The sequence below is a fragment of the Carcharodon carcharias genome, chromosome 16 (assembly GCF_017639515.1).
Source record: "Carcharodon carcharias isolate sCarCar2 chromosome 16, sCarCar2.pri, whole genome shotgun sequence".
In the NCBI taxonomy this organism is placed as follows: Eukaryota; Metazoa; Chordata; class Chondrichthyes; order Lamniformes; family Lamnidae; genus Carcharodon; species Carcharodon carcharias.
This window is the reverse complement of record NC_054482.1, coordinates 57,707,494-57,731,146: the sequence shown is the minus strand read 5'-3', so window position 1 is coordinate 57,731,146 and position 23,653 is coordinate 57,707,494. Positions and strand designations below refer to the sequence as shown.

The 23,653-nt window shown below is 42.8% G+C and overlaps 1 protein-coding gene across 2 annotated transcripts in view; it reads right to left on the bottom strand.

Annotated features, from left to right (window-relative positions):
• LOC121289239 (interleukin-23 receptor-like) overlaps nucleotides 1-23,653 on the bottom strand; it is a 113,672-nt gene that overhangs the window by 37,251 nt on the left and 52,768 nt on the right. For both annotated transcript variants that reach the window (XM_041208471.1, XM_041208472.1), the window contains 4 exons: nucleotides 17,370-17,577; nucleotides 16,210-16,440; nucleotides 15,592-15,693; nucleotides 7,116-7,271 (listed from right to left, as the gene is read on the bottom strand). In XM_041208471.1, coding sequence (XP_041064405.1) covers nucleotides 7,116-7,271; nucleotides 15,592-15,693; nucleotides 16,210-16,440; nucleotides 17,370-17,577 — 697 coding nt within the window. The remainder of the gene's footprint in view (nucleotides 1-7,115; nucleotides 7,272-15,591; nucleotides 15,694-16,209; nucleotides 16,441-17,369; nucleotides 17,578-23,653) is intronic.

Genomic DNA, 23,653 nt, shown 5'->3' with positions numbered 1-23,653 from the left:
CTACAAAGTTTACTTCACGGTGTCTGAAGCAGGATTCTTCAGCTGGTGAGTCTAGGATTAGGGAACACAGCCTCAGAATAAGGGGCAGGCTATTTAAGACTGAGATGAGGAGGAATTTCTTCACTCAGAGGGTGGTGAATCAGCTTTAGGAGCTGAGTGACATCATCATCTGCCCACTCCGCATATTTTCAGCTCATGCACGCATGCCCATGTTGGCACCTTCCATGCATGGAGCTCTGTGCAGGTCATGCCAGAAGTGGCCAGATATGGGTCGACCACCATTTTCAGGACTCCAGGCTCATGTGGCGTCAACACCAGCACCCAATTTTGCAGCCTGGGATTTTGAATTTAAAAAATGGTTTTGCAGCTTCAGTACTTGTTTCAAAATGCTGTTGGTATTTTACACTCACTGATAAAGGCTGTGCTCACCATTATGCAACTTCCTTCCCCACCCCCAACTTGCAGATAGTTGATAAGAATCAATCATCAGCACCTCAACAATTGCTGAAGACTTTCATTGGGCCTCTCCTGAGCCTCTAACAACTGTTTTTCTACTATGGAGTAGGAAAACCCCCCACCCCCAATTATACAACTGCTTCTGCATCCCCCACCTGAGTAGCAATGCGAAGACTCACAGCACTGCTCTTTTTCAGTCCCAAAAGTCTCCTGTTACTCCAGCTATTGCTTGACACCACAGCGGCATAGAACACTAAATCAAGGAAGTTATGCAACTTTTACCAAACTCTGGTTGGGCCTCAGCTGGAGTATTGTGTTTAATTCTGGGCACTACCCTTCAGGAAGGATGTTCAGGCCTTCAAAAGAGTGTAGAAAGAAATTTGTGAGAATGGTACCAGGATGTGGAACTTCATTTATATTGGAGAGACTTGGAGAAGCTGGGATTGTTCTCCCTAGAACACAGAGGAGTGACAGGAGATTTAATAGAGGTGTTCAAAATCATGAAGGTTTTTATAGAATAAAAGTTCTGGTTAGAGAGCAGCAATGCTCATTGAATTATAGCATGATACAGCAAGAAAGGCAGAAACAGTTCTCATGGCAGAAGGGTCAGTAACCAGACATCATAGGTTGAAGGTGAGGCAAGGTGAGGAAATTTATTTCAAACAGCGAGCTGTTAATCTGGAATGCACTGCCTGAAATGATGATGGAAGCAAATTCAATAATAACTCCAAAAGGGGAAGATAAATACTGGAAAAGGAAACATCTGTTGGGCTATGGGGAAGGAGCACTGGTATGGGACTAATTAAGTACCTCTTTCAAAGAGCTGTCACAGGTATGATGGGCCAAATAGCCATTTTCTGTGCTGTAATATTCTATGATTTTATGAACAGGGCTGCTCTCAACTCTCTGCAAGGCAGACTGAAGGGACGCTTAGACTGTTGCATGGGTGCTGCTGCCATCTCAGCCATGTGCTGTGATCTATAGTTATATTTTGTGTATTTTGTATCACCTCATGTAGTTGTACTTTATATTTTTTTAAATATTATTGAATTAATTAAAGCCAGATATAAACTATAAAAATGAGAGCTGGTACTCTTTGTACTGCATTCAAGAATTCACAAAACTGCTAACTCTAACGAAATAAAAAACTTTTTAGAAACAACATTGGAAATTAACAAAGCTGTGAATTCAATTCATGAGAAAAACTAACAAGGAATAAGAGTAAAAACTCAAAATGTTGGAAACAGTGGTCAGGAATTATCTATGGAGCGGTGTACGTTTTTAAAATTCATTTATGGGATGTGGCGCCACTGGCTAGGCCAGCATTTATTGCACATCCCTAATTGCCCTTGAGAAGGTGGCGGTGAGCTGCCTTCTTGAATCACTGCAGTCCCTGTGATGTAGGTACACCCACAGTGCTGATAGGGAGGGAGTTCTAGGATTTTGACTCAGCAACAGCGAAGGAACGGTGATATATTTCCAAGTCAGGATGGTAAGTGGCTTGGAGGGGAATTCCAGGTGGTGGTGTTCCCATCTATCTGCTGCCCTTGTCCCTCTAGATGGTAGTGGTCGTGGGTTTGGAAGGTGCTGTCTCAGGAGGGTTGGTGGGTTCTTGCAGTGTATCTTATAGATGGTACACACTGCTGCCACTTTATAGTCCCTATGTCAACAGTGCCAACTCAATCCAAACTATGTCCCCCACATCCCCATGGTCCCGCATACCCTCCATACCAACTCATGCCCCCCACATTCCCATGGTCTTTTATAGCCCTATGCCAACTTAGTGCCAACTTATGCCAACCCATGCCCCTTTCCACCACCCTTTGCCCTCACACCCTCCATGCCAACTCACCCAGTATTCATCATGGCAGAAGCCATGGTGAGATGAAATAAAATAAAATTCTAAGAATTCTAAGTGCTTATTGCAGACAACTGTATTTAAAAAAACATTCTCAATGATATCATTTAAATCCCTTTTAAATCTTCCTTCAGTGTTAGACAGCTGTCTCCTTTCATATTACTGAATCCTTGAATATCCTTCAGAGATATGGAACTTAGCTACCCTCCAGTTGGATGGTTATCTCTAATTATGGTCCATCTTTTTATTACAAAGTTCTGCCAAACTGGACAGTCTTGCCTGATCTTGGTGAAAATTATTATGTACTAATTTATCATTTTCAACATGGGAATCAACTTAACTCAGATATTTCCATGTGATATGACGAACATTGGCAGCAGTGTGTACCATCTACAGGATGCACTGCAGAAATTCACTGTATTTTAAAAGCCCTCTCACTGATAACATTTAAATCTCTTCAAGTACTCAATCCCATATGCAAACAAACATTTCCCTCAAATATTTAATCCCTTTATGAAGGCAAATATTTGTATTCATAGCCCCTTATCAAAGACCACTAGTCTCTTTATAACCGTTTGGAGCTGTCAATCGATCTGTGAATTTATAGAACCCCCCCCCCCCCCCCCCCCCCCCCCCCCCCACCACTGCCCCCCGCCCCCTCAACGCTGTGACAATGATGTTCGGAAAGCAGTCAAGCAACACTAATCCTATAATGACAGCATTAGGGTTTATGTCAATGAACAGTAAAATAGCAAGCGCCCTTTCTTTCCATTGCAGGCTGGACTTTTTTTTTAATTTAAAGGGCAGTTGGATTTAAATGACTTGACAGTTCTACACAGCTTATCCACTTTTTATGCACATTCATGTCTACTCTTAGCAATCCCAAAAGGATACCTAACCTCTCCCAAAGAGCAGTTGGCCTCTCCCAAAGAGTAACCTTACCTCTCCAAATAATTCTGGCAGCTTTTTACATTTTCCTCAAATGCCTAAAGCCCACAAGTCATGTTTTGGAATTCCCATTAATGAAAATTGGATTGTTTGAAGACAGCTTCACTTTCACATGTGCAGCTGCCTCAGTGAACCATGGATGTGTGAAGGACAACCCTCCCCCATTCCCTCCCTCCCCACACCTCTCCCTGGGCAAAAATGGTTGGGGCCAGGTTCAGGAGCAGGACTTCCTGAATTGGGGCTCTGGCGCCGATTTGGCAAAGGTGCGTAGCCCTTCTGGCTTTATGAAAATTCAGGCCATAGAGTCTACAGAAGAATTTAGATAGGTTAAGTGGGTGGGCAAAAAATTGGCCGATGGAGTATAATGTGGGAAAATGTAAATTGTCCACTTTGGCAGGAAGAATAGAAAAGCAGTATACTTATTGAATGGGGAGAGATTGCAGAATTCTACAGGACAGAAGGATCTGGGTGTCCTGGTGCATGAATCACAAAAAGTTGATAAGCAGATGCAGCAAGTGAAGGCATATGGTATGTTGGCATTTATTGAAAGGGGAATCAAATATACAAGTTGGGAAATGTTGTTGTAGCTGTATAGGGGATTAGTGAGACCGCATCTGGAATACTGTGTACAGTTTTGGTCTCCTTACTAAGGAAGGATATAACTACATTAGAAGTAGTTCAGAAAAGGTTCACTTGACTGATTCCTGGGTTGAAGGGGTTACCTTATGAAGAAAGGTTGAGCAGGTTAGATCTATACCCATTGGAGTTTAGAAGAATGAGTGGTGATTGTGTTGAAACATATACAACCTTGAGGGGACTTGACAAGGTGGATGCTAGGAGGATGTTTCCCCTTGTGGGGGAGTCTAGAACCATGGGACACAGTTTAAAAATTAGGGGTCTCCTGATTATGAGAAATTTTTTTCACTCAGAGGGTTACATGTCTGCGAAATTCTTTTCCCCAGGTAGCAGTAAAGGCTGGGTCATTGAATATACTCAAGGCTGTGTTAGGTAGATTTTTGATCAACAAGGGAGTCAAGGGTCATGGGGGGTAGACAGGAAAGCAAAGTTGAGGCCATAATCAGATCAGCCATGATCTTATCGAATGGCAGAGCAGACCCAAGGGTCTGAATATTTCTGCTCCTAATTCTTGTGCTCTTGTGATTTTAATGCTGTGATTATTAACCCTCCAAATAATTTTAAAAAATTAAATGTCTTAAAATTCTGCGAACACAGCAGGTCAATGGAGAAAGTTAGGCCCTTGTTTCTGAAGTGTACCCTTCCTCAAATAAAAACTGAAAGACAAAGAAAGGCTTTTTAGATTGGAAGAGAAAATGGTGATGGAGAAGGACAAAAAAGACAATAGCTACTCCAATTAGAGAGAGAAAGTTTTAAAAATATTTGTTTTGGGATGTGGGCATTGCTGAGAATGCCAGTGTTTATTGCCTATGCATAATTACCTTTGAGAAGAAAGTGGTGAGTTACCGCCTTGAATCGCTGCAGTCTATTTGGTGTAGGTATAACCACTGTGCTGTTAGGGTTTTGACCCAGTGATAGTAAAGGAACAACGAGGTATTTCCAAGTCAGGATGGTATGTGGCTTGGAGGAAAGCTTTAGGTGGTGGTGTTCCCATAAACCTGCTGCCTTTGTTCTTCCAAGTGTTAGAGGCCATGGGTTTGGAAGATGCTGCCAAAGGAGCCTTGGCAAGTTGCTGTAATGCAACTTGTAGATGGTATACACTGCAGCCATGGTTCAGAGTTGATGGAGGGTATGAATTTTGAAGGTCATGGATAGGGTGTCAATCAAATAAACTGCTTTGTCCTGGATGTTGTTGAGCTCCTTGAGTGTTGTTGGAGCTGCACTCATCCATGCAAGCGGAGAGTATTTCATCACATTCCTGACTTGTGCCTTGTAGATAGTGGACAAGCTTTGGGAGTCAGCAGCTAAGTTACTTGCCACGGAATTCCCATCCTCTGATCTGCTCTTGTAGCCACGGCATTTATATGACGGATGAGGTAAATTTCTGTTCAATACTGATTCCCAGAATGAATATAATGGGAGATACAGCAATGGTAACGTTGTTGAATGGCAATGAGAGGTTGTTAGATTCTCTCCTGTTGGAAATTATTATTTCCTAGCACTGGTGTGGCATAAATATTACTTTTGGGTTGAAATGAACTGCAAACTACTTACAGGAAAAACAGGAAAGTTTGATAATATAAAAGATTATCTCAAAGATGTATTGAAAAGACAAAGGAAAAACAACAGAACAAAACAAATAAATAAAACAGCGGAAATTGTGGGAAATGCCTAAATTGGAATATGTGAAGAAAATGAGGAGATTGCAAATAAAAATACTGAAAAACTAAATGAAGTGTAAAATCTAAACAGTATAAGAATACAGACACCTGGCTCTCACCTTCGACCATTTGAGAGGTGCAATTTGCTGCGTTTAGTCACAGAAATGTTTTTGCTGTGAGTTGCCACATATGGTTGCTGCTCACAATGCAATCTTACATCTGGCCTGTTACCGTCTCTGTTTAAAAATCCTAGGTCAAGAAACTACATTTTGATGAGATGTAAACAGAGGATCTCTGACATAACCACCACAAAGGTCTTGACTGCCTGGCAGAAGCTTAGCTCTACTTTATGTTACCTTCTCCTTTGATGCAGTTAGCATGGTTAACACCAGGCAGAAGGTGCAGAATGCAACAGCTACAAACGAAAGTAGAATGTCATTGTTGCACTGAGAGGACTCACTGCTGAAGTTCTCAGAGGATAAAATTACACATAAAGAGCAAACCCTGAGTCATCATAAGCATCAGCTTACAACTGAAAAAAGAGAAAAATCTAAATTATTATCAGTAGTGCTTCTTACATGCTCATGAAAATTGAACTTTTTATTGTTTACTCCTGTGCACTGGTCTCAGAATATGTAACAAAAGAACAATCTTGCTAGCAGCTAGCAGAACTCAGCTGAAATAGTATTCTATTCTTTCCTTCCTTCCTGTTCTGATCTCTTCTCTTAGAAAATAAATTAATTTTAGATCTTGGCTGGTGTATCATAAGCTCTGTAAACAAACTGTTTACTTCTGCTAATTTTTTCCCTTGTTTTCTTGGAGACATCAACTCAGGTTTCACAACTGGTTGAGCTCCAAAACCCCTCCTAAATGACCATTTTGCATGAAGCTAAACAATGAGGTTGGCTTATAGTGTAAAACATGCGATATTCATTCCACTGCCCACCATATGTCTCTTCCAATCTTCATTTTCACTGTGAAAATGCTACTCACAATCACTCAAAAATATTGCCGCCCGCTGCAGTTTATCTGCCTTCCGCTCTCGCAACCTTGCAATTATCTCTCCCTTACCATTAGCCCATTACTCCCTGCCCACCATCACTGGTGAGCTGCCTGTGAGCACTGCTTCAATGCTAGCAGCTTGCAAATAAGGGCTGGTGCTCAAACCTTGGCCTCTGGCCAAGCACATTGGGCTGGCTGTGCAAAAAAGTTAAAATTGACCCCACTGTTTGGCAGGAGCTCTAGAGAGTGGGAATCCTGTTTGATATTTTATTCTGTGCCTAGTTTTGGAATGCTGAGTCCAGTTATGGAGCTTCTGCTGCCATTTACTCACACCCTCACTGAGCTATGATAATTTCTCACGAACAGGAGGTAAGAACTAAATCAACTTCACTCTAAGCAAAGAATGTACCCGTTTCTTGTGTTTTTTTCTTTCTGCAGGGTCATAAAAATCAACATCTTTTTAAATCTGATGTATCGCCGATTGATTTGTATTATGATCGGCAGCTTTTTATAACCTTGTTATAAAGGAAAATTAATAAAATAATTATACTCACGTGGAACAAGGTAAGACCCATCAGCACCTTTCTTCAGATATATGGTATAGTTGGTGATAAATCCTTGCTGTTTTTCAAGTGGAATTTCTCCCCATTTTAGTTGTACTTGCTGTCGAGTGAATTTCATCACTGAAACACTTGGTCCTGTTGTGGGTTCTGAAAACAGAAATATGGAACACTCTATGTAAAGAAGGAGATCTCAGGGTTACAATTACCCATGGTGCAGCCACAACTGTACTAACGTTTTCTATGACAAGCCCTTCTGTTCCCTAGAATAGATTCCATTTGCATGGAATATTTTTTAAATTCATTTATGGGATGTGGGCGTCGCTGGCTGGGCCAGCATTTATTGCCCATTCCTAATTGCCCTAAAGAAGGTGGTGGTGAGCTGCCTTCTTGAACCACTGCTTAGATAATCAAACCTGTAAACTGGCTGGTTAGAATAATTGTGTGAGCTGGAAGCTTATATTTGGTTGATTGAAATATCTCACTAAAAGAACTTTCCTATTCTCAACGCCCTTCCTAACTCTTCATTGAAAAATGTGTCTTCCTTCACATGCTGAACTGGTGGTCTATCATGTTGGCTTGGCTTTTCTTGTTTGAGAGATATCGAGACAGAAGTAGTTCACTCTGTTGCTTCCCTCCTTTGACAAGATCACCTTTTGTTCACTGCCGAGAGGTTCTTTGACATATAAACCCCACCCTTTCTTTTATCTCCAGTCTGTATTTGCTAAACATTCAGGCCCCAATATTTACAGGGCGGCAGGAAGAGAGTGGGTAAGCTTGTTTGGGCAAAAACTTGAGAATGCCGGGAATTGCAGAGGTGCTGCCACATTTAATGGCAGGACTGTCTTATCTTCTTTTTGGCTATGTTTGCCATTCAGAAGCCAACACATTGACAGGCTGACTGGCTGCTGGGCGGGAAAGCCAATTATGGAAAGCTCAGGGTCCCCGCTAAGTAGGAAACATTGTGGATGGGTCGGGGGATCGGAGGTCAGGCCAGCAATCAGGAAAGAAGGGAAACCTAGAGAGGTCATGGATTTGGGTTGTGAGACAGGCAATCAGCAGGGAGAGAGACCAAGAGAGACCCTGGGTTTGATGAAGCGTGGAGGTTGGCCAATGACCGCATATGATTTGCCTGAGGGGCCAGGAGAGACACTCCTGCTCCTCCTGATGCATAGGCAGTGCTTTAAAAAGCACTTACCTATGGGATCTGCTGCTCTATCTAGTTGACAGAATTCCTGAGCCCTAGGAAACCCGTGCAGTAAACGCTAAATTCAAATCACTGCCAAACTATTAGAAACAGAGCTTCATTTTAGTACTATAATTATGGAGCCACTTTTCCAGGGGCCCAGCACAGTAGGAGGCACAGTCAGTGGGTTGGGTTCAGGTTTCACAGATTTGCTGATTTAACTCTTGCCTGCCCATTATTGGGAGGGAGAGGGGTTACAATTGTCCAGTGTACATCCCATCATTATAGTTAATGTTTGGTATCTATTTAATACAGGCACAGGAGCAGGTCACTTAGCCCCCTGTTTTGCCGTTTAATGAGATCATGGCTGATCTGTGACTGAACTCCATATACCATTTGCCCCATGTCTCTTTATACCTTTGGATAACAAAAATCTATCAATCTCAAATTTAAAACTGATCTAGCATCAACTGCCTTTTGTGGAAGAGAGCTTCAAACTTTTATCAACCTTTGTGCATAGAAGTGCCTCCTAACTTCGTTTCTGAAAGGTCTGGCTCTAATTGCTAAACTAGGTTCCCTAGTCCTAATCTACTACTAGTGGAAGTAGTTTCTCTCTATCGACCCTTTCTATTCACCTGAATATCTTGAAATCTTCAATCAAATCTCCCCTTAGTGGTCTAAATTCCAGTTTATAGAACCCTAGTTTGTGTAATCTCTCTTTGCAATTAAACCCTTGGAGTACAGGTATTAATTACCCCGATAAATCTATGCTGCGCTCCCTCCAAAGTAACAATATCCTTCTTAAGGTGTGGCCCGGAACTGTTCATAGTACTACAGGTATGGTCTAACCAGGGCTTTGTATAGCCGAAGCATGACTTCTACCTCTTTGCATTTTAGTCCTCTAGCTATAAAGGCCTGTATTCCATTTGTCCTTTTAATTGTTTTCTGTACCTGTTCATGACATTCTAATAATTTGGACGTCATCTTTTGGGAAGTATGCTGATCTATCAATTTTAGGTCCAAAGTGGACAACCTCAGATTTGCCTACATTGAAATCCATTTGCCACAGTTTGGCCCCTTTACTTCAACATTTCAATGTATCAATGTTTCTTTTGCTTCCATTTACAATGCTTACAATACCATCTATTTTTGTGCCACTGGCAAATTTGGATATATGACTTTCTATTCCATCATCCAAGTCATTAACAAATGTGGTAAATAGTTGAGAACCCAACACAGATCCTTGTGGGACACATCTTGCCTATTAAAGTACCTGCCCAGTATCTTTCTGAAGAAGGTAAGTGTGGAAGAGAGTTGTAGGTGGTGAATGGTTAAAGGAAGTGATCAGAGATGGGCTTATCTGTGATTTATATAATAAGAGTGGTCAGGCCACAGGCAATGGCAAGGTCAAGGGGGCAACCATGAATATGGTTTAAGGAGTTTACATGGAGGAAGAGACTTAGGGGGGATAAGATGGCAGTAAGCTCAGGAGGAGAGAAAACTAGATGAGTTGAGATGGAGACTGAAATTGTCCAGGATGAAGTAATTGGCGGAGATTTTCTGGCCCTACAGTGGTGGGATCCACATCAGGGGATGCAGTGGGCAACCAAAAACTCATTGGCTGGGAACAGAAGAAAATCTCAGCAGCAGGCAGGGCCTGAAGACCTGCCCATTGGATGCAAAGGCTGAGGAAGGAAAGCAGTGAAGATATTTCAGTGACACCACCTTTATCATACTCGAGTGGACAGTAGAGAATGAGAATTTTAGATGGGAGGTGAGAGGGGTGGAACAAGGTGAGATGCTTAAAGGAGGAGAATGTGCCAGAGTAGGGGGTCAGGTAAAGGTGTGAATTTATGATAAGAGCCTCACCACTACCATGATGGTCTTAGCAGAGTGAATGGTAGAAAATAAAGCCAGGTGGGGAGGCTTCATGAAGGGGAAAGGTATCATGCCCCTCAGCCAGGTTTCTGTTAAGTTCATGATTTTGATGCAATCATCCACAATAATTTCATGGATGATAAGGGCCTTGTTTGCAAGTGAACAAACATTCTGGAGGGAGATGCATAGAGGCACAGTGACAGCAGACTCCTCAGGTCAGGAGTAGGAGGGGTGAGTTGGACAGGAAGGAGATTGGCAAGATCAGCCCTCAGTGGGGTCATTGGGTGGGAAAGTTGATGAAAGAGTGGGATGAACAGTTAGGGTTGCTGCTTATAATGAAACAGCACAAAGTGCCACGATGAGCCCTATGGAGGATGCTGAGAGGCACAAGAGGGAAGCTATAGACTTATCTAAGAGAGAACCATGCCTGGAGAGCAGCAAAAGGGCTGAAAGGTCAAGGAGTACTGAAAGGGTGGAGCAGGAATTTGGGAGGCAGAGTACCAGGGAGGGGAGAAGTGAAAGGAGGTTTGATGATAGAAGAGAGGGGTCTAGGAGCGGTACAGAGAAAGGAAGTTTAAAAAAGGGAAGAAAATATGGAAATAGAAATGGCAGGCTGGGGTCTTGATCAGCAGCGAAAATAGGCATGTAGCAAATGAACACAGGGAAAACTCAAGTTACATTGAAATTATTACATAGTGATTATTAGGATACATGAGAACCTGATAGTAAATGGCAAATAGATAGGAGGGGGTCCAGAGTTAAGGTTAGAGGTCCTGTGGTAAGATAATGCTGATGTAGGCAGAGTGGAGTCATGAAATGTTGTCCAAGTTTGGAGACAGGTGTAGTAATTGAAGTTCAGGAGCTATTTGAGGATAGAGTAGAGTGGGACATACTGTTGAAGGTATTTCCGAGAGAACAAAGAGCCAGGTGGTGTACAGAATCAGCTGCGGCGCAGAAATGTGATGGCGAGCTTGGGGGTCACCATAAAATCCAGAAGCGGCAGAGGTTTGTACTTTATCACAAGTGGATTAGATCCTGGTCAGGAACTGATTCTTCTGAAAGGCCGTATAAATAACATCCATAGCCATAGGATACTTTAGTCACCTCTTCAAAAAGCTCAATCAGGTTCGTCAGACATGACATTACACTTTACAAATCCATGCTGTCTCTCTCTGATCAGATAAAATATTTCCAAGGTGCTCAGTCACTCTATCCTTAAAATGGGCAATGGTGATCTCCACAGTTATTGGGAGGGCCTTCTTGTTCCTGGTTTGAGGCTCCAGGGCTTGGTGCACACAAGTCTGTCTTTGGTGTCTTTGGTGAAGCAAAGCCACCTGAGTTATTACTTCTAGCTCATCCCAACATAGGACTGATAATCCTGGAAAATCCTCACAGCATGAGGCAATTTAAAGAAATTCCTCCTTCTCCTCCCTCCTAGTAGAGGTTTCTCCTTTCTGCCTCCTCCTCTGCCTGCCCTATTCATTTTGCAGAGCAAGTAGCACTGCAGTTACTGCCCCCATGCTCTGTAATTCTCTCGAGCTGTCTGTGTTCAGCAGAAATCTTTACAATCCTCTAACAACTCACGTCAATGTTTCCACCAACTTGGCCCAAGCACAAGTAAGTTGAAAGCACTTCAGCTGCAAATTCTTGAGTTACCCTTTAAACAGGTCCAGAAGAAGGTCCATCTTTTCTTCTAACGCTTGTCGCCTTAGGAGTGAATAATGAAGGAGTTCTCTGAACATTCATTGGTCGATATTACTATTCGTGTGTTGCATCACACAAATTATCTCACTCTTACAACCTCTTCGGGCTCAAATGGGGATGCACTTGCATGCAACTTTCTAGTGGCCTGACACCATGCAACCCACACAAGAACTAGCCATCAGCATCTATCGCACAACAAACATGAAGGTATGGTGACACTACGCAATCGGACTTGTCACCCTCATCTTTCTTATAAAACAGAATGATATACATAATTTTGCAATCTAAAGGACTTGTTCATGAATTGAGAGAATTTTGGAAAATTAAGTTAGAGCATCTGCAAAGTTCTCACCGACTCTCTTTAACCAAGGACATGGAAAATTTGTAAATAGTATGCAAAATGGGAAAGGAAATCTCTTGTGAAGATTGAAAGAAAGTGAATCAATCAGAAAACAAAGTCTTGTTTGCAAGAAAATTGGGATGTTAAAAACCCATGCAAGCTAAACTTTAAAACCTAACTGTCACATCCAGTTGATTTTGTAACGGATTAAGCCTAAAGTGTTGCCATTGCAACATGATTAAATGTAAAACATGCCCAGGGAAAAACATTACCTGTAAAGTGTATGCTAAGTTAGTTGTTAAAATATTTACTATGTAAAAGTGTATTTTATTTTAAGTAAAGGTTTTTCCATTCAATGGGAGAAGGCGTAATGATCCTTGCGCTTTGGGAAAAGCTTGAATTTTCTTTTTGCGAAATATCCCTTCAATTCCATAGTGAAACTGGGAAGTATTCTGAAAAGGATGCAATTGGTAAGCATTTTAGCTCCAAGAAATGTCCTTGTGACCTGAGGTTGTTATGGGGATGAAAGTTAAAAAGCAAAGGGTAAATAGAAAGCTAACTGGATATCGAATTACTGGTCTAAACAAGCACAGTTTAAAACAGATCCTGGTGTAGAAGCAGGGAGAAAACTCTGAGAATAGAGCAGAGACTGTGTTACTGTGTAGTATAGTTTAAAAAAGACAGAAAGTTAAAGACAATAAGAGCAGGAGTTGTGGATTAGACAAGACCACTGCTGCTGTGTCAGTTTTGCCAGACCCAATCAGAATGTTTAGATGGATGGGGAAAGGAGTCCCTGGGGATTCTGTGCCTTCAAGACTGTTATGAACCTAGCTAAGAGATTCTGTAGGGGATACTGTTTGGATGTTGACTGTATCTAGGAACCTCAGATAGAATAAGGCTGCTGGTGAAAGTGACTCAAGGGCCAAATCCATTGAGTGGGAAGTGAGAATATCTAACGTACAAGAGGCTGAGTTGAAAAGACTGACATTGCACGTGGTAACACTTGTGCGGGAAGTGATGCGACTATGTGAGGCATATCTTTGTTGTATAGACTATTTAAAGTGAAATTTACCTTTTTAATTTGAAAAATCATTCGTCTGTTAGCTAATCTTTGAATTATATTAATTTTAGTTGGTTTACTACAGTAAAAGTTTTAAAAAGTAAAACTTTGTCCAGCCATTTTCTTTCCTTGGCATCATGGGGATTCCTTCCTTAAAAACCTGATCGGTCTCTACAGGGTTCATAACACGTGACACAGAATAATTTCCTTATTTTCATTGACAATATTATTGTTATCTGTTTTTATGGAGCCCACGTTTCTCCTGACCAGCATCTTTTTTTTTACAATTATGTTAGAAAAATCTGTGCTGCTTTCGATATCCAAAGCAAGTTTCTTTACACACTCATGATTTTTTTAGCTCTTACTATCTGCTTTGGTGCTCTTTGTATCACTGCCATTTGCCAGGATCTGTGCTATTATCTCTTCATAACCCACAAGCTTTCTTTCTTTTCTTACTATCCTCATTTCTTTGGGTGCCATTAGGGAGTCCCTGAATATAGATGATATCAAGTATGTTTATTTGTTGAGCTCATCCAACTATGTTCACCATAGATTGTGGAGATGTACTCATTTGCTTGTAACCAATGTCCTGGGCTGGAGTCCTGATTCTAAAAGTTACGAGGGAGGGGCTCATTTCACCTTGTGAAATGAACCTCCAAAAAATTGGGAAGGACACTGTTAACAGGGGTTGTAAAGTGGTCCATACCCTGTCTTGCTGTTCCAACTGGAGGAGAGCAACATGGACATGGGAAAGCAGTGAAACGGGAACATAGGGGACAATTTATTCAATGGTTTACCAGGCAGGTAGCAAATTTTTGCTGATTTAGCTGACATTATCCGGAGTGGCAGCTGAGATACTACAGAGAGCTTTGGTAATCTTGGATTTGGACTAGAAAGAAGAATTACAGGGATTCCCGATGTGATCACTATTTAGTGATTTCTATGGGAAAGTGAAAGTATGTGACCATTGGTTGAGGACAAAATTGGGCTCATTGCAATGTTCACTGACATTCACATGTAAAGAGTGACCTCTTCCACAAGCTAATGGAGTCTAACCAATGTTCATAGAACACCATCAGAAAAGAAAAGAGGTGATGAACAAAAGAGCTGAACTCCCGAGGTGAGGCGAGAGTGACTGCCCTTGACATCTAGACAGCAGTTGACTGAGTGTGGCATCAAGGACCCCTAGCAAAACTAGAGTCAATGGGAATAAGGGGGAAAACTCTCTGCCGGTTGGAGTCATACCTAACACAAAGAAAGGTGCTTGTGGTTGTTGGAGATCAATCATCTAAGTTCCAGGACATCACTGCAGGAGTTCCTCAGGGTAGTATCCTAGGCCCAACTATCTTCAGCTGCTTCCTCAATGACCCTCCTTCCATCACAAGGTCAAAAGTGAGGATGTTCACTGATGGTTGCACAATGTTCAGCACCATTAGCAACTTTTCAGATAGCGAAGCAGCAAGACCTGAACAATATCCAGCCTTCGGCTGACAAGTGGCAAGTAACATTCGCGCCACGCAAGTACCAGGCAATGACCATCTCCAACACGAGAGTATCTAACCATCTTCCCTTGACATTCAATGACATTGCCATTACTGAATCCCCCACTATCAACATCCTGGGGGATACCATTGACCAGAAACTGAACTGGACTAGCCATATAAATACTGTGGCTACAAGAGCAGGACTGAGGATAGGGATTGTACAATGAATAACTCACCTCCTGACTCCCCAAAGCCTGTCCGCCATCTATAAAGCACAAGTCAGAAGTGTGATGGAATACTCTCCACTTGCCCGGATGAGTGCCGCTGCAGCAACACACAAGAAGCTGGACACAATCCAAGACAAAGCAGCCTGCTTCATTAGCACCCTTTCCACAAACATTCATTCCCTCCATCATCAACGAACAGTGGCAGCAGTGTGTACCATTTACAAGATGAACTGCAGAAGCTCACCAAGGCTCCTTAGGCAGCACCTTCCAAACCCACAACTGCTAGCATTTAGAAGGACAAGGGCAACAGATACATGGGAACACCACCACCTGGAAGTTGACCTCCAAGTCACTTACCATCCTGACTTGGAAATACATCACCTTTTCTTCACCGTTGCTGGGTCAGTGTACCTACACCACATGGACTGCAGTGATTCAAGGAGGTAGCTCACAACCACCTTCTCAAGGACAATTAGAGATGGACAATAAATGCTGGCCTAGCCATTGACAGCCACACATCGTAAATGAATAAGAAAACAAATTTGAAAAAGTGGTGGAGGATTTGATTAAAAAATCATACTAAATACTTACTTCCTTCCACTGAATATCCCTGCACCGAGGAAGATCTTCCTTGTCCCTTTTGGTACATTGCAGTGACCGAAATATTGTAACGTCTTCTTGGTATAATGCTTCCTAAATAAGATGATAGAAATAATTTGTCACAGTAAAATAACTTGCTTTATTATGACAAGCAAAAAGCATAAGAAAGCATAAACTAACCATTGTGTATAAATTCATTCCAACTGCAGAGTATGTCTAATCTACCCTATTTGGACCTCTAACCCATATAGTTAATGCCACAAAATTTCTCTCTGATCCACAAAATTGTTAAATAATTCACATTTACACCTCCATTTAAGTTTCCTTTGTGCAGGTAACATTTCCATGATTTCAATAGCATGTGAATTAATTGTCTTTCACCGAGGATTTGATCCTATCTGCCCATATTGATATCTATAGCATACATAGTTACACCAATCTACATGCATTGAAACTTTATTAACTACTTTTGGACTGTAGTGGGGAAAAAAACTTCCAATCATGTTTGTAATATAATATAGTGAAGCAGGTGGCCATAGTTTATAGAGTTGGAAGACTTCACTCTGAGATGGAGCAAGCAATGACAGTGGTGGTTTATGGCAAACTTACTTCCTTCTGCTAGATATTCCTGAAGTGAAGAGATTTTTCCTATAAACAAAGAATGATTATCCCTGGGAAGTCTTTTCCAAGCAAGTAGCTGTTTGTTGTTGTCAATTGCTTCTGTCCAGTCGACTACATAACCCAGAACTGGCTCATTGGCTTCATCTGGTGGTTCCCATTTGACATAAATTCCAGAGTCTCCCGCTGGTGCCACCTTAAGGTTTCTGGGAGCCATCAAATCTGCATGTGATAGATATAGTCCAAAGATATTTCACAATGAAACTAGGCTACATTCAATATTCTGCAAATATACATGTATCAAACTGATGTTGTACCTGAGTTCAGAATGCCCCTAACTAGAATTCTTTCATAATTGACTCCTTCTTGGGGAGGTTTGTTCAAGCACCAACTGAACTGAATACTCTCAGGTTAGATAACAGACAGGCAGAGAAAAGTTCCCTCTATTCTGATGCAATGACATATCTCAGCCCTGACCCCAAAGTGTCAGTGTGACAATTTAGTTCCAGTTGGCTTATGGCCTCTCTGCTGGGTGTCAAGGTGCAGTTGTGTGCTGTAGGAAGTGCCCTCCCACACTATCAGTAGTTGTGTTATTTGTTTTTGCCTGTTGAGAAAGGTAAGAATGAAATGTGGCTTTCATACAATTGATCTACAGAACTGGATCATAATCAATAGTGGAGCTGAGAAGTTCTATAGCCAAGATCTGAAGCAAGCCTCCCAACTATTGTGCCACAATAATTGCGCTGTCAGACTGATTATTATCTATTTTGGGGGCATCAAGGAAAATTGGCCATTTTGTTTTTATACTTTAATCCCCAAAACTGGCTCACAGGGAGTGGGTGAGGGGCCTGATCTTTATCAAAACCTCATGTAACTATTTTCTGGTAGATCTTAGAGTGCCCAAGTAAGATTCTTGCCTCTTGTTTTCACTCCCCCTGATGTGAGATGGCACAGTCTCCAGTCAACAACTTTCAGTTCAAAGAGGCTTATTCTAAGAATTGGGTGGGAGTAGAATCTGCACCTTCCCCCATCCTGTAACAGGAAGTATCAGTCCTTATATATTTTTTACTTTTATTGAGGTAAAACTAAATTTTAAATCCCTTTCATAAAGATTCAAAAAGGAAAGGTCTCCTGTAAATAATAGGAATTACTTGCTTCTCCTATGTGGAGGACTGCAGGTGTAGAGTTTCCTTTGGAGTTAAATGCAGTAACAAAGATGCGGTCTGGTGCCCAAAATGTTCGCCAGCTGAACCAAGTCTCTGATACACCACACACTCGGATGGTCATTTCAAGCCCATTTTGTTGATAAAATATATGATAACCAAGAATAATGCCCCTGATTTCCTGAGGGCGGAGAGGCTAGGAATGGAAAAAAAAATTACCCAACAGAAAAATATCAGCAAAGAAGAACATAACCTTTTAGCCTCCTTAACCAAGGATTACATTTCTGGAACATCGCTAGTTCTTCAGATATTTTCCCTCTCATCACTAATAGAACTGCTATACATTTTGATGCATCAAATCAAGCCATTTGCTCCTTCTCTAAATCCCAATTGCTGGCCTTGAAAGGTAATGGAAAATCTAATTACAGCTGTTGAAATAACCCTAAATGTTGAGTCTTAGACATAGCATTCTGATTATTGCACTGGAAAGATTATATTGCATGTACAAGGGGAGACATTTCAGTAATATACACAGCTTTTAAAAATGTCAGTCCTCAGTGGAATGGATTTTTGTGCGATCATTTCCATTGAATGGGTGTTGGGTGGAGCAATTCCAATAAAAGTGGTCCAATGCCCAATCAATTTTCACCCCTCGAGTCCCTTTACTATTCTTTCTGCTAGCTGCTTACATGTTTGGAACAGCTCTCTGATGGGAGGAGATACAAAGAATGTAGCTCTTGTAGCCTAATTAAGTTAAAGAGTGGAGGAAAGCGATCCCAAGGGAGGGCAGGAGAAGATCGAGCTTTGCAGGGGTCCTTTGTGGGGTCTGCATTAATGCTCACCCTGGTCCAATAAAAATCATTTACAAATCTGTCTTTCCTCTTTTTCTGGGCAGCCTATTGACATTTAAATATCACTCATTGGGCCACTCAATCACAACTACCAACTGGATGCTGCCCTCCTCTATCCACTTTAAAATTGCATCAGGGTCCTATTGACCTTACAGTAGCCATATTTGCTAATGTCAATATGCATGCTTCCAGCAGATGCTTGGGCTGATCAATTTCAAGCCTCAACCAAACTGGCACAGGCCCAGATATAAGTGGGAAGGAGGTAATTTGTCCTACATGGCACCATTCTTCCCTGGTGGACCATGGATTAATGTTGAAGCTATGTTGAAGCATGCCTCATCCTGATCTCTGCCTTCTATCCCATGCTTAATTGATTTTGAATTGGGCAAAAAACGGTGCGCCTACTGCCTTCAGGATAAGAATTGAGAAAGGGAGCAGGGAAATCTGAAATAAAAAAATGGAATGTATACATGTAATCACACAGTCGGTCTCGAGGGGGCGCTATTGGAAAACTAGTCACTAAATTGGTTAGGAAAAGTCATTGAGTTCACAAACTTATTTCACAGGAAGTCACTGAGTATAATATTACATTGACTTATTGCCTATATTGAAATGTTACCCTCATCTTCCCATGCCAATCCAGATACAGAGACTTTACGGATGTGCAAAACTAATACCAGGTCAGATACCAATATTTTCACTCCCAAAATAATATCACTCATGTGTTCACAGCAAACGTTACCAAAACCATCATCACTCCCACTAATACACTGAAGAAGTTAGTCCAGGTCATAAGCTTTTCATTGTCTGAGTTTATCTATCAGCCACAAAATGTTCAGAGTTGTGTTACGACTTGTGAAGGGATTTTTTTTTGGGAGGGATTAAAGATGTGAGTGATGTTGTATTTTGGGCATCAAGATCTGCCAGAATCACACACAGCACCAGCTAGCAGTAAAGTAAAAAATGTATTTTCTAACACCATTCTTTCTTCCAAATCTTAGGAAAAAAATCTCTGAATGCAATTGTGTAAATGCTTCAATTTCACCATTAATTATATGCATAATTAATACATATTCTCACATGGAGAATACTGATTTAGTGCTGAGTTCATCTTCAAATATGATATACAGATTAGAGGGGCTTTGGTGTGCAATGCATAAAGTCACAAACATGACAAGTAGTATCTTTGGTTTTGTATTGAGAGCCACAGAATACAAAACCTAAAAAATAGTGTTAATCTTTTGCAAGATCTTAGGATACAGCTGGAATATTCCATACAGTTTTGCGCACTTCATTGTAGAAAAGATATAAAAGTTACAGAAAAGGATTTTATAAAATTCCCCATGGATCATGGGTTCTAGTTATCAAGGAGATCTTGATAGACTAATGCCTTTTTACTAAAACTGAGGAAGTCTTCAAGGTTAAGAAGGTTTGTGTTAAGGTAAGGACTGATGCATTGTTTCCATTGGTTGGCGAGGTGGTCACAAGAGGGCACATATTTAATATGGTCAAGTAAAGAACGCAAGGGAAAGTAACTTTATACAAAGCATGGTTAGAACTTAGATTTCTTTTTGCCCCAAATCCTTGTTGACATGGTCTGTGAAAAAAATTAAACATTGTAACCATCTTTTGCTTGAGTCAGTTCTAAAACATATGAGGTGGGATTTTCCTGGGTGTAATGTTGCTTCACTAGAAGTAATGGCGAAGGCAAGGATGAGATATCGAGCAGGGATCCATGGCACCTGGATCCTCACTCATTTTAAAGATTCATGGACAAAAGCTGCCACCTAAGTATGGATGGATATCTTGTAATGACTAAGTGGCGCCACACATTATATTTTTCAGCACTGGGCGAGTTTAGCAGCCTGAGCGGACAATATGGCGAGAGGGCCAAAAATCAGTTTTATGATGTTGTGAAACGAGCTCGCAATCATCCACTCAGCCTGTCGATGCTGGGCCGCGTTCCCCACCAATGGATGTCAGGAACCTCATTGTAATACATCAGCATATCATTATAAGGCCAGCCCACCGGAATCATTCCCGCACCGCACCACCGCCCCCCCCCCACCCCCACCGCCCCCCACCACCCCGCCCCACCACCCCCCGCTAGATTGAGTGCCCACATCAACAGGAAAACACGCCGGTGCAGAACACGCCTTGACAACAGTGATGTGCAGAAGTTGGGACTTACCCACCAGGGCCCTGCTCATATCGTGGACATCGAGCAGCAGGAGATGCTGGAGCCCGACAGCAACGGGACCCTGGAGGAACGTCCATGACATGTGGATTCTCATGGACGTGGCCCTGCTGTGAAGCAGCTCACGGAAGTTGGAAAGTCACTGTCGATGCTCACAATGGACGATGGTTGAGGGGGTGGGTGAAGGTGGTCTAGGATCGACTGGAAGAGGAAGAGATGTCGGGGAGGGTGAGGTTGGGAGGATGGGAATGATGGTGTCGGGAGGGAGAGAATGAAGGTGCTGAGGGGAGGGGGTGAGGTTGTGGGGGGGAAGTGAGTACAGGGAGCAAGGAGTGGATAACACAGGAGAAGATGGCAACTGGGGACATAGGTGTAAGGTAGGGTGGAAGCTGTAAGGGAAGGAGGTCAGTGGGGGAAGGAGTGCAGAGAGGGTAGGGAGTCCGGGTGGAGGAAGGAATGAGGAGAGGTGAGGAAGAGAGCAGGAAGAGGAAGGAGTGCAGAGAGGGCAGGGAGTAAGGCTGGAACATGAGGTAAGGCTGGAGGAAGGAGTCGGGAAAGGGGAAGGAGTAAAGCTGGAGGAAGAAGTGAGGGCATCTGAGGCACACAGGAAGGGGAAGGGACTAAGCGGGGGCGGTGGGAGGCTGTCTGGGGGTGTGGGTGGACTAAGTGAGGGAGTATTTCCGGTGTGGGAAGGGGTCCAGTAGGGGGAAGGGGTTCTGGGGGGGAAGGTTCCAGAGGGGGAAAGGGTTCCGGGGTGGGGGAACCAGAGGGGAAAGGGACTCCGGGGGGGAAGGGGTCCGGAGGAGGGAAGGGGTTTTGAGGGGAAGGGGTTTTGGGGGCAAGAGGTCCGGAGGGGGAATGTCTAGGTGAACATGCAAGTCTGATAAGAACATGACTGCCCCCTGGGGAACGAATTGAGGTGGACGTGGTATGAGGGAATGTTGAGAATGACTGAGGGCAGGGTGAGGCAGTATGGTGGGAGGGTGAGGGTTTAATGAAGGGACGGCAGGCATATAAGGTAGATGGAACCTCAGTTTGATTTTTCATTCAAAGGATGCAGCACTCTGACAATGCTGCACTCCTTCACTACTGCACAGAAATGTCAGCCTGGATTATGTGCTCATGTTTCTGGTTTTTGGCTGAGTTGCAGCCTAATGGAGTGGCTGTTCAACATCCGTGGATATTGACAGTTCATCAGATAAAAGAAATTTCTACTTACCTTTGACCCTGCCTTCCCCTTTAAGGTGCCATAAGCATTCCATCTCCTGTAGCTGCAATGATATTCCATCAGCCTCAGCAGCAGGTTCCCATGCAGTGCTGGGAATTCTGCTAGGGATCCCCCATGAAAAAATAAGTAAATCTAACCCAGGAAACTTTTCCAGGGTCAGCAGTGAGCTAGAAAGACCATCCTGCCACAATTAAACTGGGGATCAGATTATGAGGGTGACATCAGTCAAGCACATTAAAAAAGCTGGCTGCCAGAATGCAGCCTTACCCAATACTGATGTCAGCTCTCCAAAATATGAGGTAGAAATTAAACAACTTTCTCTGGATTTTTTGGATGGTGGAGTTTCCCACCTCGCCACCAAAAGTTTCAATGGGGAACACGTCCCCCTGAAACCAGCAGCCCCGCAGCCATTTAATGCTCTGCGGGGCGCTAATTGGCTAAGGACGAGACTTCCACCCGATTTGGGGAGAAGTCCCGCCATAGAGATCTGCCGGATAATCCAACTGGCTGGCAGCTCTGCAGTCCCAGCAACACCAAGTTCGAGCGGTGTTCACTACAGGGACTACAGCCGTCCGTGTAGAAGAGGAGCTAATGGAGGCCGGACTTCAGTTAAGTCTGAGGTTTCAGCAGGGTCTGGCTGGCAGACCCCCCCCCACTTTCCTGACACCAGCTCACCCAGTAAAAGGTGCCGGACTACCCAACTGTCGTGGGCCTCCCCCCTGTTGCTGGTAAAATCGCAGCAGGATGAGATGAATTGGCCATTTAACAGCCTCAATAGGCTGAAGGGCTGGAAGGCCATAAAACGGGAGACAGTTTGGGGGGTGGGCAAGTAGGCAGTGGGCAGGCCATGTGCTGCATTTTACAAACCCTACCCCGCCTTCAAACCTGCCAATGGGAGTCCGTAAAACTCTGCCCACTGTGCGATTTGTTCAGTTACACGTGTGACTGACAAGTACTTTTGAATATAGCTGACAGTGATTAAATGCGGGAAGCCCCACTATCATTCTCAGGGCATTTAATGAGCTGAAGCAGTTCCACAAGCTGAGGTAAGTTGAATAGAACGTTTAGAAAGATAGATTAAGTCATGTTCATTCCTGCAAGTGAAAAGATCATAGCAAGAAAGAAACATTGAAGACACAGACTTAACTATAAAATAACAGACAAAGCAACTATGTGCATTTGGTGAAATGCTTGCTAATACCAATACCATTTCTTTGCACTGAATAAAGTTGGCACTTTGTGAATAAATGTTTTGTCAGCAGGATGCAAATCACAATCAAAGGCTATTTTGCAAAATGTCTGAACTTAATGTTATGCAGCATGTACCGTGCTGATGACTTGATTGTGTACATTTTAATCATTGCTGTTTGGTGGCTTTGATATTTTGTAGCATTTAAGTGTTTGTATAGTATATTCATCTTATAATTTGATTTTTTTCACACCAAAAAGAACCATCAAATTAGCCTGAAAATGATTAATATTGACAGGCATGGGGACTGACCAGGAGAGTTGGGTTACCCTAGATGGTTCATATAGAAAATAGAACCATTGCAGACTTGTTGGGTAAAATCCTGTGCCCTCTGCTGTCATGGGTTTGGTGGTGTGAGAGGCATCTAATCAGGTGGGAGGGTGTGGGGAGGGGGAACCCGCCAGTTTCTCACTTCCATCCCATTAAGCCCATGGTGGCAAACCAAGCACCACCACCAATTGAGGCCATTAATTGGCCAATAATTGCCCATTTAATGGCCTAATCCTACTGCCACTGGTATTAGTCCAACGGCGAGCAGGGGGCTTGCCACACAGGGACCACGACAGCAAACCCTGGTATCTTAACTTGCAGGCTCCCATGGGAGGGTCCCTCGTTCAAAGGCACTCAGTTCCTGTCTGAGGAGCCCGGCATTGAGAACGGGGCTGCCGCTGAGAACTAAACTCCACCCTTGCCCCCGAACCCCCTCTCCACATCTCTCCTGCAACCCCCTTCCTGCAATCCCTCTCC